Source organism: Bubalus kerabau, chromosome 4 (genome assembly GCF_029407905.1).
Source record: "Bubalus kerabau isolate K-KA32 ecotype Philippines breed swamp buffalo chromosome 4, PCC_UOA_SB_1v2, whole genome shotgun sequence".
Taxonomy (NCBI): Eukaryota; Metazoa; Chordata; class Mammalia; order Artiodactyla; family Bovidae; genus Bubalus; species Bubalus kerabau.
The window spans coordinates 45,621,829-45,637,904 of NC_073627.1; the positions used below are offsets into that span (position 1 = coordinate 45,621,829).

Sequence of the window (16,076 nt, forward strand, 5' to 3'; positions counted from 1 at the left end):
TCAGTCTTTTGGAGTATAGGTCTTTTGCCTCCTTAGGTAGGTTTATTCCAAGGTATATAACTTTTTTTTTGATGCAATGGTAAATGGGATTGTTTCATGAATTTCTTTCTAGTATTTCATAATTAGTGTAAAGAAATGTGGCAGATTTCTGTATATTAATTTTGCACCCTGTAACTTTACTGAATTTATTGATGAATTCTAATAGTTTTTTGGTAGCTGTCTGTAGGATTTTCTATGTGTATCGTGTCATCTGTGAACAGTGACAGTTTTAATCTTCCTTTCCAATTTGGATTTCTTTAATTTCTTTTTCTTCTCTGATTGCTGTGACTAGGACTTCCAAACTGTGTTGAATAAAAGTGGCAAGAAAGAGCATCCTTGTCTTTTTCCCTTGATTTTACAAGGAAATGCTTTCAGGTTTTTACCATTGAATATTGATGTTAGCTGTCGGTCTGTTGTAATTGGCCTTTGTTGAGGTATGTTCCCTCTATGCCCACTTTCCAGAGAGTTGTTTTTGATCACAGATTGATGTTGAATTTTATCAGAAGCTTTTTCCTGCGTCAATTGAGATGATTGTAGGATTTTTATTTTTCAGTTTGTTAATGTATCACATTGGCTGATTTGTAGATATTAAAACATTCTTGCATCCCTGGCATAAATCCCACTTGATCATGGTGTGTGATCCTTTTAATGTATTTTGCTAATTTTTTACTAATACTTTGTTGAGAATTTTTACATCTGTATTCATCAGTGATATTGGCCTACAATTTTTTTGTGATATATTTGTCTAATTTTGGTATCAAGGTGGTAGCTTCATAAAATGAGGGAGGAAGCAGTCCTTCCTATGTAATAGTTTGGGAAGGATAGGTGTTAGCTCTTCACTAAATGGTAGAATTCACCTGTGAAACCATCTGGTCCTGAGCTTTTGTTTGTTGAGAATTTTTTTATTATTGATTCAGTTTCATTACTGGTGATACAATTTCAATATGGTCTGTTCATATTTTCTATTTCTTCTTGAGTCAGTCTTGAAGATTGTACCTTTCTAGGAATTTGTTTTTTTTTCTAGAGTATCCATTTTATTAACATGTAACTGTTCATAGTAATCTCTTATGATCCTTTGTACTTCTGTGGTTCCAGAAATACAACTTCACCTTTTTCATTTCTGATTTTATATTTTAGGCCCTCTCCCTTTTTTTCTTGATGAGTCTGGCTAAAAGTTTATCAGTTTTATCTTTTCAAAGAACTGCTGTTAGGTTCATTGATCTTTTATTTTTTAGTCTCTATTTAAATATTTCTGCTCTGATCTTTATAATTTTCTTCTACTAACTTTGGGTTTTGTTTGTTCTTTTTTTCATTCCTTTAGGTTTAACTTGTTTATTTCAGATTTTTCTAGTTTCCTGGGCTAGGCTTCCTCTTAGAACTAGGGGGAATCTTCCCTCTTAGAACTGCTTATGTTGCATCCCATAGATTTTGGATCATCGTGTTTTCATTTTCATTTGTCTGCAGGTATCTTTTTATTTCTTTGATTTCTTCAGTAACCCATTGGCAACTTCCATATAGTTGTGCTTTCCATATTTTTTTCCTTGATGTCTAGTCTCATAGTGTTGTGGTTGGAAAAGAATCTTGATATGATTTCAGTCTTCTTAAATTTATTGAGACTTGTTTTGTGGTCTAGCATGTGATCTATCTTGAAGACTGTTCCATGTACACCTGGAAAGGAGTGTGTATTCTGCTGCTTTTGGATGGAATGTTTTCTGTATATCTGTTAATCTAGTCTAATGTGTTGTTTAAGGCCAGTGTTTCCTTATTGGCTTTCTGTGTGGATGATCTGTCCATTGATGTAAACGGTGTGTCAGAATCACCTACTATTATTGTGTTACTGTCAGTTTCTCCCTTTATATCTGTTGATATTTGCTTTATGTATTTAGGTTATTCTCTGTTGGATGATACAGAGACACATCATATTATTACAAAAGGATCCAATCCATCCAAAAATAAAACTTGATGTGAGTCTAATAACAAAGATTTAAAATATATAAAGCAAAAATACATAAAATTTCTAAATATATAATATAAAAACATGTAAAAGGACAGATAGACATACATAGTTATAGCGAGATACTTAATTATACCTTTCTCAATATCTGATAGAAAAAGCCAGTAAACAAATAGTAAGGATAGAAGATTTGAAAAACATGATTATCAAATTTGACCTATTTGACACATATGGAGAACTACATTGAATAAGTGCATTTTCTTTTCAAGTACATATGGGACGTTTAGTATATCTTGAGTAAGTGTCATACAAATTCTGAAGGATTCAAATCATTCAGAATTTTTTTATGACTGCATTGAAATTAAGCTAGATAGCAAATAACAGAAAGGTTTATGAAATATCAAGTGATTTTGACCCTTGAACAGCATGGGTGTGAACTGTGCAGGTCCAGTTATATGCAGATTTTTTGGACATATTGAAAACATTTTTGTGTATTTGTGACAGTTTGAAAAAACCTGCAGGTAAATTGTTGGCCTCGCAATATCAAAACAATTAAGAAAAGGTATGTCATGGCATATAATATATCTGGATACTAGTCTATATTATCATTTTGGGGGGATCATTTATTACATCTTTTTGCTTTTTTTAATTGAAATATTACAAAAAATTAAAAAAAAATTTTTTTGGCTTCCCTGATGGCTCAGTTGGTAAAGAATCCACTGCAATGCAGGAGACCCTGGTTTTGATTCCTGGGTTGGGTAGATCTGCTGGAAAAGGGATAGGCTACCCACTCCAGTCTTCTTGGGTTTCCCTTTTGGCTCAGCTGGTAAAGAATCCGCCTGCAACACGAGACCTGGTTTTAATCCCTAGGTTGGGAATATCCCTGGAGAAGGGAATGGCTAACCACTCCAGTATTCTGGCCTGGAGAATTTCATGGACCATGTAGTCCATGGGGGTCATAAAGAGTCAGACACGACTGACTAACTTTCACTAATTGAAATATATTTGATTTACAATATGTTAATCTCTACTATACAGCAAAGTAATTCAATTTATATATATCCATTCTTTTCTAATATTCTTTTCCATTATGTTTTATCACATATTTCCTGTGCTATACAGTAAACCTTGTTGTTTATCCAAATATTATCATTTACTACATAAATATATATAAATATACTATAAAAAGTTAAAATTTACAAAAGCTTACATACTGTACATGATGTCTTTCACAGTCAAAAAAAAATGTAAGCAAATGTAAAGATGCAATATTAAATCATAATTGCATAGAGGATTTCCCTGGTGATTTAGTGGTTGAGACTCAGCCCTTCTAATGCAGGGTCTTGGGTTCGATCCCTAGTCAGGGAATTTAAGATCCCATGTGCCATCTGATGTGGCCAAAAAATAAAAAATCCTAGCTGCATAACGTTAACTGTACTACATACTATACTATTGTAATAACTACATATCTGTGTTTTGTTACTGTTGGGTGAGCTCAAGTGTCGTATCTGCTTAAAATGTTCTCTGAGAAGTTTCTCTCTCCCACTAAATTGTATATCAGCAAAAAGCGATCTCGTGGGTTCTCATGTATTTTTCATCATGTTTGGTGCAGTACCATACCTTGTGACCGACACAAAGTGCACTAGCAATGAAAGCAGAGAAAAGTCATGACATTAAAGTTGAATTGTTTGATATGTGCTAAAGATTGAAATACGCAGCTGTGGTTGTCTGCCATTTCAAGATAAATGAATCCACCGTACAGACTGTTGAGGGAGAAAAATGGAAATTCATGAAGCTGTTGCTGCAACTACTCCAGTAGGCATGAAACCTTGTCTTTTTTATTAAATGTCTTTCTCATATTCAAAAGACAAATTTTACGTGGATGCAGGATTGCTGTAAGAAAGGTATACCTGTGAAAAGACAGCCTTCAGAATGGGAGAAAATAATAGCAAATGAAGCAACTGACAAACAACTAATCTCAAAAATACACAAGCAACTCCTGCAGCTCAATTCCAGAAAAATAAACGACCCAATCAAAAAATGGGCCAAAGAACTAAATAGACATTTCTCCAAAGAAGACATACAGATGGCTAACAAACACATGAAAAGATGCTCAACATCCCTCATTATCAGAGAAATGCAAATCAAAACCACAATGAGGTACCATTTCACACCAGTCAGAATGGCTGCGATCCAAAAGTCTACAAGCAATAAATGCTGGAGAGGGTGTGGAGAAAAGGGAACCCTCTTACACTGTTGGTGGGAATGCAAACTAGTACAGCCACTATGGAGAACAGTATGGAGATTCCTTAAAAAACTGGAAATAGAACTGCCTTATGATCCAGCAGTCCCACTGCTGGGCATACACACTGAGGAAACCAAAATTGAAAGAGACACATGTACCCTGATGTTCATCACAGCACTGTTTATAATAGCCAGGACATGGCAGCAACCTAGATGTCCATCAGTAGATGAATGGATAAGAAAGCTGTGGTACATATACACAGTGGAGTATTACTCAGCCATTAAAAAGAATACATTTGAATCAGTTCTAATGAGGTGGATGAAACTGGAGCCTATTATACAGAGTGAAGTAAGGGAGAAAGAAAAACACCAATACAGTATACTAACGCATATATATGGAATTTAGAAAGATGGTTACAATAACCCTGTATACGAGACAGCAAAAGAGACACAGATGTATAGAACAGTCTTTTGGACTCTGTGGGAGAAGGTAGGGGGATGATTTGGGAGAATGGCATTAAAACATGTATAATATCATATAAGAAACAAATCGCCAGTCCAGATTCGATGCAGGATACAGGAAGCTTGGGGCTGGTGCACTGGGATGACCCAGAGGGATGGTATGGGGAGGGAGGTGGGAGGGGGGTTCCGGATGGGGAACACGTGTACACCCGTGGCGGATGCATGTTGATGTATGGCAAAACCAATACAATATTGTAAAGTAAATAAAAAAAAAAAAGAAAGGTATACCTATTGACTTCAGCGTGATTTGAGAAAAAGTGAAGTCTTTATGTGCCAAGTTGAAGCAAAAGGAAAGTGGAGGATCTAAAGCTAGACAACGTAATGCCTGCAAAGGATGGCTTGATAATTTTAGAAAGAGGTTTGGCTTTAAAAATGTCAAGATAAGGGAGAAGCAGCTTCTGATCACGAGGCAGCAGATAGGTTCCTAGAGTCCATTAAGAAAATTATTGGTGGAAAAGAATATCAGCCTGAACAGGTTTATAATGTGGATAAAAAGTGCCTTATTCTAGGGGGGAAAATGCCACAAAGAACATTTATTAGGAAGAGAAGCAAGCACCAGGATTTAAGGTAGGAAGGGATAGACTTACCTCTACTGCTTTGTGCAAATACAGTATGATCAAAACTGCCCTAATCTGTAATAAAAGGCTTCTAACTTCCAAGGCTGGAAAGGAAAAGAAAGATACCAGTTGCTGGTCTTTTAGTTGTACAAGAAAGCCTGCACAGTGAGGATCGTTTTTTGGATTAGTTCCATCAGTACTTTGTTACTGGAGTGAGGAAGTATCTTGCCAGTAATGGACTGCCTTTTAAAATTCTTTTGATACTGGACTGTGCCCCTGGCCACCCAGAATCCCATGAGTTTAACACTGAAGATGTCAAAGTGGTCTCATTGCCCAAAACATGTCTCTAATTCAGCTTCTAGATCAGGGGTTCATAAGGACCTTGTAGGCTCATTACACATGGTATTCTGTGGAAAGGATTGTCGACACTATGGAAGAGAACCCCAGTAAAGAAAACATCATGAAAGCCCAGAAGGATTACACTGTTGAAGATGCCATCATTGTTATAGAAAAAGTTGATGCAGCTTGTAAACATGAAGTAAACTTACAATATTGATAAATACTGTACTGCACTTTAAATGTATTTTCTTTATGATTTCTTAGTAACATTTTGTTTTTACTAGCTTTATTGTAAAAATATAGTATATAACACATATGACATACAAAAATATGTGTTAACAACTCTTATTGGTGAGGCTTCCAGTCAATAGTAGACTATCAGTAGTTAACTTGTTAGGCAGTAAAAAGTTATATGTAAGTTTTTTTTTTACTGCATAGAGGGTCAGCACCCCTAACCTCCTCATTGTTCAAGGGTCAACTGTACTTTGTTTTTATTCATAGTCTGCTAATGAAAGAATAAATTAGTATAGCCATCATTAAAAATTGGTTTGCAGTATCTACAAAAGCTAAACATACACCTTAGCAATTCTCCTCCTAGGTATGTATCCAACAATATGTTTAACAAAAAACATATATAAAATATTAATAGCATAATTTATAATATTCCAAAAAGCTAATAGCATATTAAAAAGCAGAGACATTACTTTGCCAACAAAGGTCCGTCTAGTCAAGGCTATGGTTTTTCCTATGGTCGTGAATGGAAGTGAGAGTTGGACTGTGAAGAAAGCTGAGCGCCGAAGAGTTGATGCTTTTGAACTGTGGTGTTGGAGAAGACTCTTGTGAGTCCCTTGGACTGCAAGGAGATCCAACCAGTCCATTCTGAAGGAGATCAGTCCTGGGTGTTCATTGGAAGGACTGATGCTGAAGCCGAAACTCCAATACTTTTGCCACCTCATGTGAAGAGTTGACTCATTGGAAAAGACTCTGATGGTGGAAGGGATTGGGGGCAGGAGGAAAAGGGGACGACAGAGGATGAGATGGTTGGATGGCATCACTGACTTGATGGACATGAGTCTAAGTGAACTCCAGGTGTTGGTGATGGACAGGGAGGCCTGGCGTGCTGCGATTCATGGGGTCGCAAAGAGTCGGACATGACTGAGCGACTGAACTGAACTGAAAAAGCTGTAAACAGCTCAGACATTTATGAACAGTAGAAGAGATAAATAATTTGGATTATTTCATTCCATTGATTACAGCAATGCAAAAAGAATAAGCTACTGCTAAGTGTGAAGCATGAGTGAATCTCATAGACATGATATTGAATGAAAACAGCCAAACACAAAAGAGAACATGCTGTATGATTCCCTTTATATAAAGTTCAGAAACAGGCAGAAATATCTCTGGCGATAGAAGTCAGAACAGTGGCTGCTTTTGTCAAGAGCTGATGACTCGAAAGGAATGTGCAAAAGGCTTCTGAGTGTTGATACTGTTGGTCTCAACGTTGGTTATATGGGATATGTACTATTGTGAAAACTCATCAAACTATATATTTAAGGTTTACTGCTTCATTATTTATCATGCTTTATTTTGCCAAAAATGTTTCAGCACTCATTGTTAGACACTCGTTGCTTGTATTAAGGTGTTATAAAAATAACTGTGGTTTCGGACCGTGAATTTTAAATCATTATTGTTGTTGTTGTTTGGTCACTAAGTCACGTCCAGTTGTTTGCGACCCCGTGGCTTGCAGCATAGCAGGCTTCCCTGTCATAACAAGGCTCAAACTCATCTTTATTAATCAAAATAGGAACCGTTACAATCTTGTTTGCCAATGAGAAATAAGTTTTTTTATTCCTGTGGTGTAAAAATTTGTGTTTGGGGTTTGATGAACTCTTAGAAAGCATTTTCTGCCTCCTGCTGGTTGTGGAAGCATTTTCCCTGCAAAAAGTTGTGGAGTTGCTTCAAGAAGTGGTAGTTGGTTGGCAAGAGGTCAGGTGAATATGGTGGATGAGGCAAAACTTCTTAGCCCGGTTTGTTCAACTGTTGAAGCATTGGTTGTGCAACATGTGTTTAGGCATTGTAGTAGAGAATTGGGCCCATTCTGTTGACCAATACTGGCTACACATGTTGTAGTTTTTGGTGCGTCTCATCAACTTACTGAGCATTCTTCCCAGATGTAATGGTTTCACCAGGATTCAGAAAGCTGTGTGGATCAAATAGGGAGCAGACCACCACACAGTGACCAAGACCTTTTTTTGGTGCAAGTTTGGCTTTGGGAAGTGCTTGAGAGCTTCTTCTAGGTCCAGCCACTGAGCTCGTCATTACCAGTTGTCATATAAAATCCACTTTTCATCGCATGTCACAATCCGATTGTGAAATGGTTCATTGTTTTTGCATAGAATAAGGGAAGATGACACTTCAAAATGATTTTTTGATTTGCAGTCAGCTCATGAGGCACCCACTTATAGAGCTTATTCACTTTTCCAATTTGCTTTAAATGCCAATCAGTCATAGAGTAGTTGGGTTCTTTGGCAACTCCTCACGTAGTTGTAAGAGGATCAGTTTTGATGATTGCTCTCAGTTGCTCGTTGTCAACTTCTGATGGCCAGCCGCTGCACTCCTCATCTTCAAGGCTCTTGTCTCTTTTGCAGAACTTCTTGAACCACCCTGCACTGAACATTCATTAGCAGTTCCTGGGCCATATGCATTATTAACGTTGCAAGTTGTCTCCGCTGCTTTACAATCCATTTTGAATGTGAATAAATTAATAACTCAAATTTGCTTTTTGTTTAACATCATTTCTATAGTCTAAAATAAATATCAACAGCAAGTAATGTCATTAGCAAAAAACCATAAAGCAAGAAATGCACATTAAAATGATGTGTAACATAACCACATTTATTTAGGAATGTATTCTAATGTCAAACAACAAAGTTCAACAATGTAAAAACCACAATTACTTTTGCACCAAACTAATATTTGTGTGCACTGCTGTTGGTTCTATAAACAGGTATATTCTTTGCATTCTTTTTGGAAAGCTCTTTGACAGTATTTGGCAGGAGCCATACAAATGTCATTTTTTTGGTCCAAATAATTCCATTCCTGTAATTTTTTAATCCTATGAATATAAATGAAAAGGAAAAAGCTGCACACATATATGGTTACTGTTCTTAGTTATAATAGAACATAAGGGGAAATTTAAATATTCACTAGTAAGAGAATATGTTCATATTCAATAACAATAGGATGATATTTTAATTTGGTGAACTATTAAGCATCCATTAAACCATGCAGGTCACATAGCAATGTGGAAAATTATGAAATGTCAAATGAGTGTACTGTGTACAGTTTTGTTAAAATTATATGTGGAAAGTTTTAAAATAGAAAGGAACATGGAAAGGAAAATAACCACTGAGGGAGAGAAAAGGCTAATAGATTTTCTTTGAATATTAAAAAAAATGTTAAAACAAAATTTTAGAGAATTTGCCACTTAAACTAAAAATGTCAGTAAATAGTACTAAGTTTGTGCATGTTAGTGACAAAAATTGAATGTTAATTTGTGCTGTTTTTCCTTGATATGAGAGGTATAACATATAATTTTTGAAGATTCTCACAGCGCATTGCAGTTTCCAGTAAATATCTCAAAATAATTACAGTGAAAGTATTTGAAATAAGATAATATAGGTCTGATCTTTATACCATGTATAGCTTTTGGATATAAAGTTGTCCAAGGTTAGACATTTACGTATTTTTCCCCTAATTTAAAGGGAGTCATTGCAGCTTATTTGCACAGGTTATCATTGCAGCTCTATTTGAAGTTTATTCATTTGATTTGATTTTAAGAGAAGAAATCAGTTCTCATTATGTGTTCCAAACCGTGTTTCATTGGAGTTTTGTTTTTTTTTTTTTCCCATATCTTGAGACTTTTATTATTTTATTGCTTAGTACAACTTACAGAAGTTGTGCAAAAATAATATTGAGAACTAAGGGCAAAAATAAGTGTGGATGAAAACACAAGGAAAGAAGCTTATTACTTCTATTGCTATCACCTCAGTTACTAGAACTAATGAAATAACAAAACAATTGACTTCTTTTCCTTCTTCTAAGAGACTCTAGCAATCTATGGCATGAACCACAGAGAACTGGACGATGTAGAAGCACAGGATATGGAAATTCTATGATCCAAAGTCCAACCATAGATCTTGTGGGAAACATAACCTTAGGTGTTAGAATTAATCAGTAGGGTAAAAATAACATTTTTGTGCTTTATCTAAAATTTTTTAAAATGCAATAAGTAAAGTAAGTAAAGTAGCTCAGTCATGTCCAATTCTTTGCAACCCCATGGACTGTAGCCTACCAGGCTACTCTGTTCATGGGATTTTCCAGGCAAGAGTACTAGAGTGGGTTGTCATTTCCTTCTCCAGGGTCATTGGAGTTTTAATACAAAGCCTTAAAGAGGAGTAAAGAATCTCCAAATCCTCTGACCAAGGACTGAGAGGAATGTGCAGAGCTCAGTAATGTGCGTCTGGGGGAAGCATTGTGAACTTAACCTATTGGAGTTAAGATAGGGTTGGTTTGAAGAAAGAGTGTAGTTCTACTCTCTGTACTTTTGATGGCATTGATTTATTTAATAGTAGTGTTTTTGTGTATTGGTTGTGTATTCCTGTTAATGTTCTGTGAGCCAAATCCATTTCAGTTCTATGGTCAGTTGAAATACTTTAGGATGAATAATCTCTATGCAATGCAAAAATCTGTTTTCCTCTCCCTTTCTCCTTTTTGAAAAATAATTTGACCTTTCTGTTCTAAGAATTTGTGGCAAACAAGATAACTTCTACTTTTAACTTGTGACGTAGAAGTAAAATGTTGTGTGTATTAGTTTTGGAGAACTCTCCTTCTTTGGGGGTTAGTTTTATTTTCCATAGAGTTCTTTGATACTTATTGAAATCATATTATTTGTGTCTTAAAGCAGTTTTTACACATGTATATTGCTATTCTGAATTCATCAGTATTTAACTTATGTGTACATGCCATTTAAAGTAACAGTGAGAGGAATAACGTGACTTCATTTTTGTATATATAATCCCTAGAGATTTGGGTTCTTCAGAGCTTTTCTCTTGTGCCTTATACTGCATGTTGAGGCTATAATTAAGTAGTTCAGTTTGTCAGTATTTGTAAAATAAATACTCCAGTATTATGTTTACCAAATTTTCTTTGAGTAAGTCTTCTCTCTCTCTCTTTAAAAATTCAGGCTCTGCTGGTTCTTCATCAGTTAGATAGCATTGATTTGTGGAATCCTGATGCTCCTGTAGAAACGTTTTGGGAAATTAGGTATATGCACCCTTATTTTTTAATTCAACTTAAATTTTTAAATTTTTTTGTCTTTAAATATTAACTCTATATACTTGGTTTATTAACTTTATTCACTTATACTGCCAGATGTTTTATGATTTTGTATTTTATTTGACTTGAAATTATTAGGTTATTTCTTATTTTAACTGTAAGAACATTGTCACAGCAAATTAGAAAATAAATTTTTAAAAATTGTGCTAAATTTCATTACCCAACCATAAGTACTATTATTTGGTATGTCTTCTGCTATTTTAGATTTTTATATGGTTGAACTGTGTTTTAAATTTATTTTTATCATTTATAAGCTTAGAGTGTTAACGTTTTAAATATTAATAGTTTATTTCAGTTTTTTAAATTATAATCTCATGTCTTCAATAATACTAGTGTTTTTTGTGGATGAATTAATTTAATGAATATCTGCTTAGAAGGCAAAATTATATGTATATATAATTTTATAATTTATTTCCTTGGTTATATGAATTATTACCTTTCAGTGAGCATAGAGGTAACACACTGAGGAAAATGTAAGTGTGTAAGCCTCAGGTTTTGTTATTATCTTGTAGAAGTGGGTACACCAAGTCACTTGGCAGCTGAGTTAAATCCTAGATTCTGGAGCAGTGCACTTTGATAGTAATATAATGTGAACCACATATGTAATTTAAATTTTTCTAGTTGCCACATTAAAAAAATAAACAGGTAAAATTAATTTTAATAATATATTTTTAAACCCAGTGTGTGTGTGTGTGTGTGTGTGTGTGTGTGTGTGTAGAGAGAGAGAGAGAATATTTTTAATATGTTGATCAATATAAAAGTTATTAATGAGATATTTTATGTTCTTTTTTCTAAAGTCTTCACAACTTGGGCTGTTTCCTACTTGCAGGACGTCTCAGTTTAGACAAGCCACGTTGCAAGCGCGCAGCAGCCGCATGGGGCTGGCTCGTGGTTGCTGTGTTGACAGTGCAGCTCTAGAGTGGAAGCAAGCAAACTTTTTCTCTAAAGGGCCAAGCAGTCAAGATTTTAGTTTTTGTGGGCCAGATAGTCTCTTTTATAACTGTTTACTTCTGCTCTTGGGACATGAAAGTAGCCACAGACAATGAATGAGTGGAGTGTGACCATGTTCCACTAAAACTTTATTTGCAAAGGCAAATGATGGACTGGCTTTGGCCTGCAGGCAGTTGTGTGCCGACCCCTGCTCTAGAACACTAGGTTTACATACAGTCTGTGCTGTACAGATCTATAATTTTTCTTGAGTCCTCTGTGAGGATGAGATGCATGGATGAAGTGGTTGAGGGAGAAGGGGGCTTAGAAGTACTTTTTTCTTTTTTTAATGTAATCTGCATACTTCCTTTCATTATAGTACTATTAACATTTTGATAACCAGTTTTCTAAAATAAATACTGGAAAGGAAGATAAGCTTCTTTAAACTTTGTCCATTATTAGAGAATGCCATTCTTTTATTCTGACTTTATCTGTATTAGGTTGTTTATTGGCAATGCTGGTAACAGTGAACTTTGTTTCTGCAGCTCACAAATGCTTTTTTACATTTGCAAGAAATTAACTAGTCATCAAATGCTTAGTAGCACAGAAATTCTCAAATGGTTGCGGGAAATTTTGATCTGCAGGAATAAATTTCTTCTTAAAAATAAGGTAAGCAAAATGACATCTTTTGAAACAGAAGAATATTTGGAATGGTAATGAAAAGAGATTAAGGAAATGTTTATTAGCCAAATCAAGTCCTTATTCAGCTCCTCTCTTCTGCAAAGTCTTCAAGGGAAATGTACATGCAGGAGACAATGGCTGAGAAATCAGCACTTGAAGTAAAAATTATTTTGAGCCATTACCCTTAAAGCCACAATTCTGATAAAGTCTAGACGAGTTAAGCAGGATTCTGTGGGGCAGACCTAGGAGGAGTGGGGCCTCTATAACCAAAGAAGATTGAGAAACAACATTTGCTGTCTCTGCTCTCAAGTTCATACATAAGACTTGAATCCGATGTCTAGGCTAGTCCAGAGAATGGTATCTATCTATATATATAAAGAAGCTGAAGGAAAGACATTGAGGGCCATCAATCTAGGTTTATTTATATTTCTCTGAGGAAGTTATTACCTGTTGAAGATATCAGAAGTCTTCTTCCTTAGGGTTGAGTGAAAAGTTTTGATTCTGAACTATTGAAGCCTGGTGACAAGATTTTGGGCGCTAGAGAAGAGCCTTAAGTTTCTTTTAACATAAAGTTTCTATAATCAGTCAATTTAAAAGTTCTGTTATGGCATAGTTTTAGGAGTACTTGATTCAATAAATTTTTATCCATTTCTGGAATGGATAAAATCTATGGGAAATTTAAATGTATCTAATACATATCCTTTTCAGTGTGCCATGCAGCTTGTTGAATTTTCTTTGTTTAGAAATGAGCTAATGGTGAGTTGGATTTATTCATATCTGGCTTACCTTCCTCTGTTACTATAGTAGAATTTGGCACTATTGCCAAAGATAAGGAATGAGATTGGACTTCAGCGTTTCATGCCCTTGCCTATAGTATAATTCTCCAGAGTGCAAGCATTAGTAATCCAGTAGTGAATCTTGTTGTCCTCTGGTCAGTGAAGTCACTCATACTTAGCATATATACCAGTGTTGATTCTGGTTCAGAGGAATTTAATCTCAAAAGAGTCAACTTCCCGTTATCCTGACCATATTGTATGAGAGGAAATCTTTGTTGTTTTTAACTGACTAAAAAGTACATTATATTTTTTGTGTGATAGATTTATATTGTTGATGTTTAACTTGTGTCCATGTTAGACTTAGAAATCTTAATTTCCATTTCTAGATCTGTTGATTCTGAGTATTTGAAGAGTGGAAAACTGAGAGGACTTTCCGAGACATTGAGGAAACATTATTTGTACTACTGGGTTTCTAGAGAATGTTTTTCAGTGTGAGAGGAGTAGGAATTGGAAGGAGAGGTTTTCCAGGATAATCTCAAACAGAAAGGCAACTCATATAAGTATTTATTTCTCTTGGCTATCAGTGCTTTGAAAAGGCTTACTTATTTTTCCTTTCTAGCAGGCAGATAGAAGTTCCTGTCACTTTCTCTTCCTTTATGGAGTAGGATGTGATGTTCCTTCAAGTGGGAATACCAGTCAAATGTCCATGGATCATGACGAATTACTACGCACTTGTGCTCCTGGAACCTCTCTCAGGAAGGGGAAAGGAAATTCATCCATGGTAAGGGACTTTTTGTAGTTTTCTTGTATCATCATCTGTGCTCTGTACTTTTTTTCTGAATTAACTTGGGTAAATTTCAACTAGGTAATACAGCATAATAAGGAACTGCTTAGCTTCTAGTTTTGTTACTGCTCTTCGTGGACACTCAGGCAAGTTCCTAACTTATATGTGTCTCAGTTTCTCAACTTTAAAAGGGGATAATAATTTCTGCTGCAGAATTATTGTGAGAATTAAGTGAGATAACGTGTAAATAGCACTGGATTGAGTATTTGACACTTATAAGCTGTAACTGATAGCTATAATTATTATAACTCTCTATCCCATAAGAAAGATCATTCGTACCCCAGAAGTTTAAAAGTTCTATCAACTAAAAAAAGTACAGATTTACTGGGGAAAAAAAGCATTTTGCTTAATGTTATATGCATTAAGTGTTTTCAGGACTTTTGTGTCCATAATTCCCTTTAAAAATAAATCGTAATGCTACTGAAAATGTTAGATCATTATAGAATTTCTTTTGCAGACCAAAGCTTTTTTAAATCCCTATTTTACAATATAATCTTCAGTCAAAGGAAAACAACTACTCAACAGTGTGGTATTTTCTATTGGTCTTAACTACAGAATTTGCATGTTCGCTTATAAATGAGAATTTCTCTATTTTGTGTTTTCAGAATATGTTATCCAGAGCCCAATATACCTTATACAGTCATGTTTAGTTCTTATTCATGTCCTTATTTCAGTCAGTTTGCAGTATGATTAATTTATTGCCTCTGGGTGGATAGAATTTCTTGTTACTTCCTCTTCATCATTTTTGAGTGACTGAGAAGTGTATTATATTTTTCATTGAGTAGATTTATACTGTGCATATTTTCTTTGTGTTCATATTAGACTGAATCTATATTTATGGCATCTGAAAAAATTGAACAGATACTAGTATCATGTTGGTCCAAATAATTTGAGTTCTCATTCAGTCAAGATATTTTGAGGTGTAAAAATTCTGTCATGGTTAAAGGGGAAAAGCTCTTGTGGGTTATTGTATACAGACATCTATGGTACACAGCTTGTTGAATTATTGGATTTTGTAAATAAAATTATGTAAGTTGCAAATATTTGCCTCCCTCTCTTGATCCCAGGATAGTGCAGCAGGGTGCAGTGGAACCCCACCAATATGCCGACAAGCCCAGACCAAACTAGAAGTGGCCCTGTACATGTTCCTGTGGAGCCCCGACACTGAAGCCGTTCTGGTTGCCATGTCCTGTTTTCGTCACCTCTGTGAGGAAGCAGATATCCGGTGTGGGGTGGATGAAGTGTCAGTACACAACTTCTTGCCCAACTATAACACATTCATGGAATTTGCTTCTGTTAGCAATATGATGTCAACAGGTAAATCATGCATATTTTTATTTTTTTTTACTCAGTCTACCTTGAATCACATACCTGATTACTCTAGGAACATAGGCATGTATTTAACATCAATAGTTCTTTAAGTTAACAGGGCTCATTCAAATACCTTTCCTGAAATCCTTTTTTTCACAAGGTAAGGTGAAAGTAAATAGTATTTGGAATAAGTTATTTTCTCACTGAATTTTTAATATGCCATATGCATTTGTTTAAAAACTGACAGTATAAATTGCTTTCAGTTATAAATTATACAGTTTACTCTGCCTCAGCTGTATATAGTGAAGTTTTAAAAGCATTAGCACATGTTATGAGTAAGTATAGGTAGAAATAGCTATTTTAGGCCAAGGACATTGTAGAGACCAAGTTAAATACCCCTTTCCTGTGAGGCTGATAAAAGGAAGTGTGCAGCTTTACCATTTGAAGTATTCATTCCCCTCTTCCTCCTCTGCCTTTTGGGTTGG

The 16,076-nt window shown here is 35.2% G+C and overlaps 1 protein-coding gene across 5 annotated transcripts in view; it reads left to right on the plus strand.

Moving 5' to 3' along the window:
- Nucleotides 1-16,076, plus strand: part of NF1 (neurofibromin 1) — a 262,407-nt gene that overhangs the window by 99,631 nt on the left and 146,700 nt on the right. For all 5 annotated transcript variants that reach the window (XM_055577184.1, XM_055577188.1, XM_055577185.1 and 2 more), the window contains 4 exons: nucleotides 10,901-10,980; nucleotides 12,525-12,648; nucleotides 14,056-14,217; nucleotides 15,348-15,597. In XM_055577184.1, coding sequence (XP_055433159.1) covers nucleotides 10,901-10,980; nucleotides 12,525-12,648; nucleotides 14,056-14,217; nucleotides 15,348-15,597 — 616 coding nt within the window. The remainder of the gene's footprint in view (nucleotides 1-10,900; nucleotides 10,981-12,524; nucleotides 12,649-14,055; nucleotides 14,218-15,347; nucleotides 15,598-16,076) is intronic.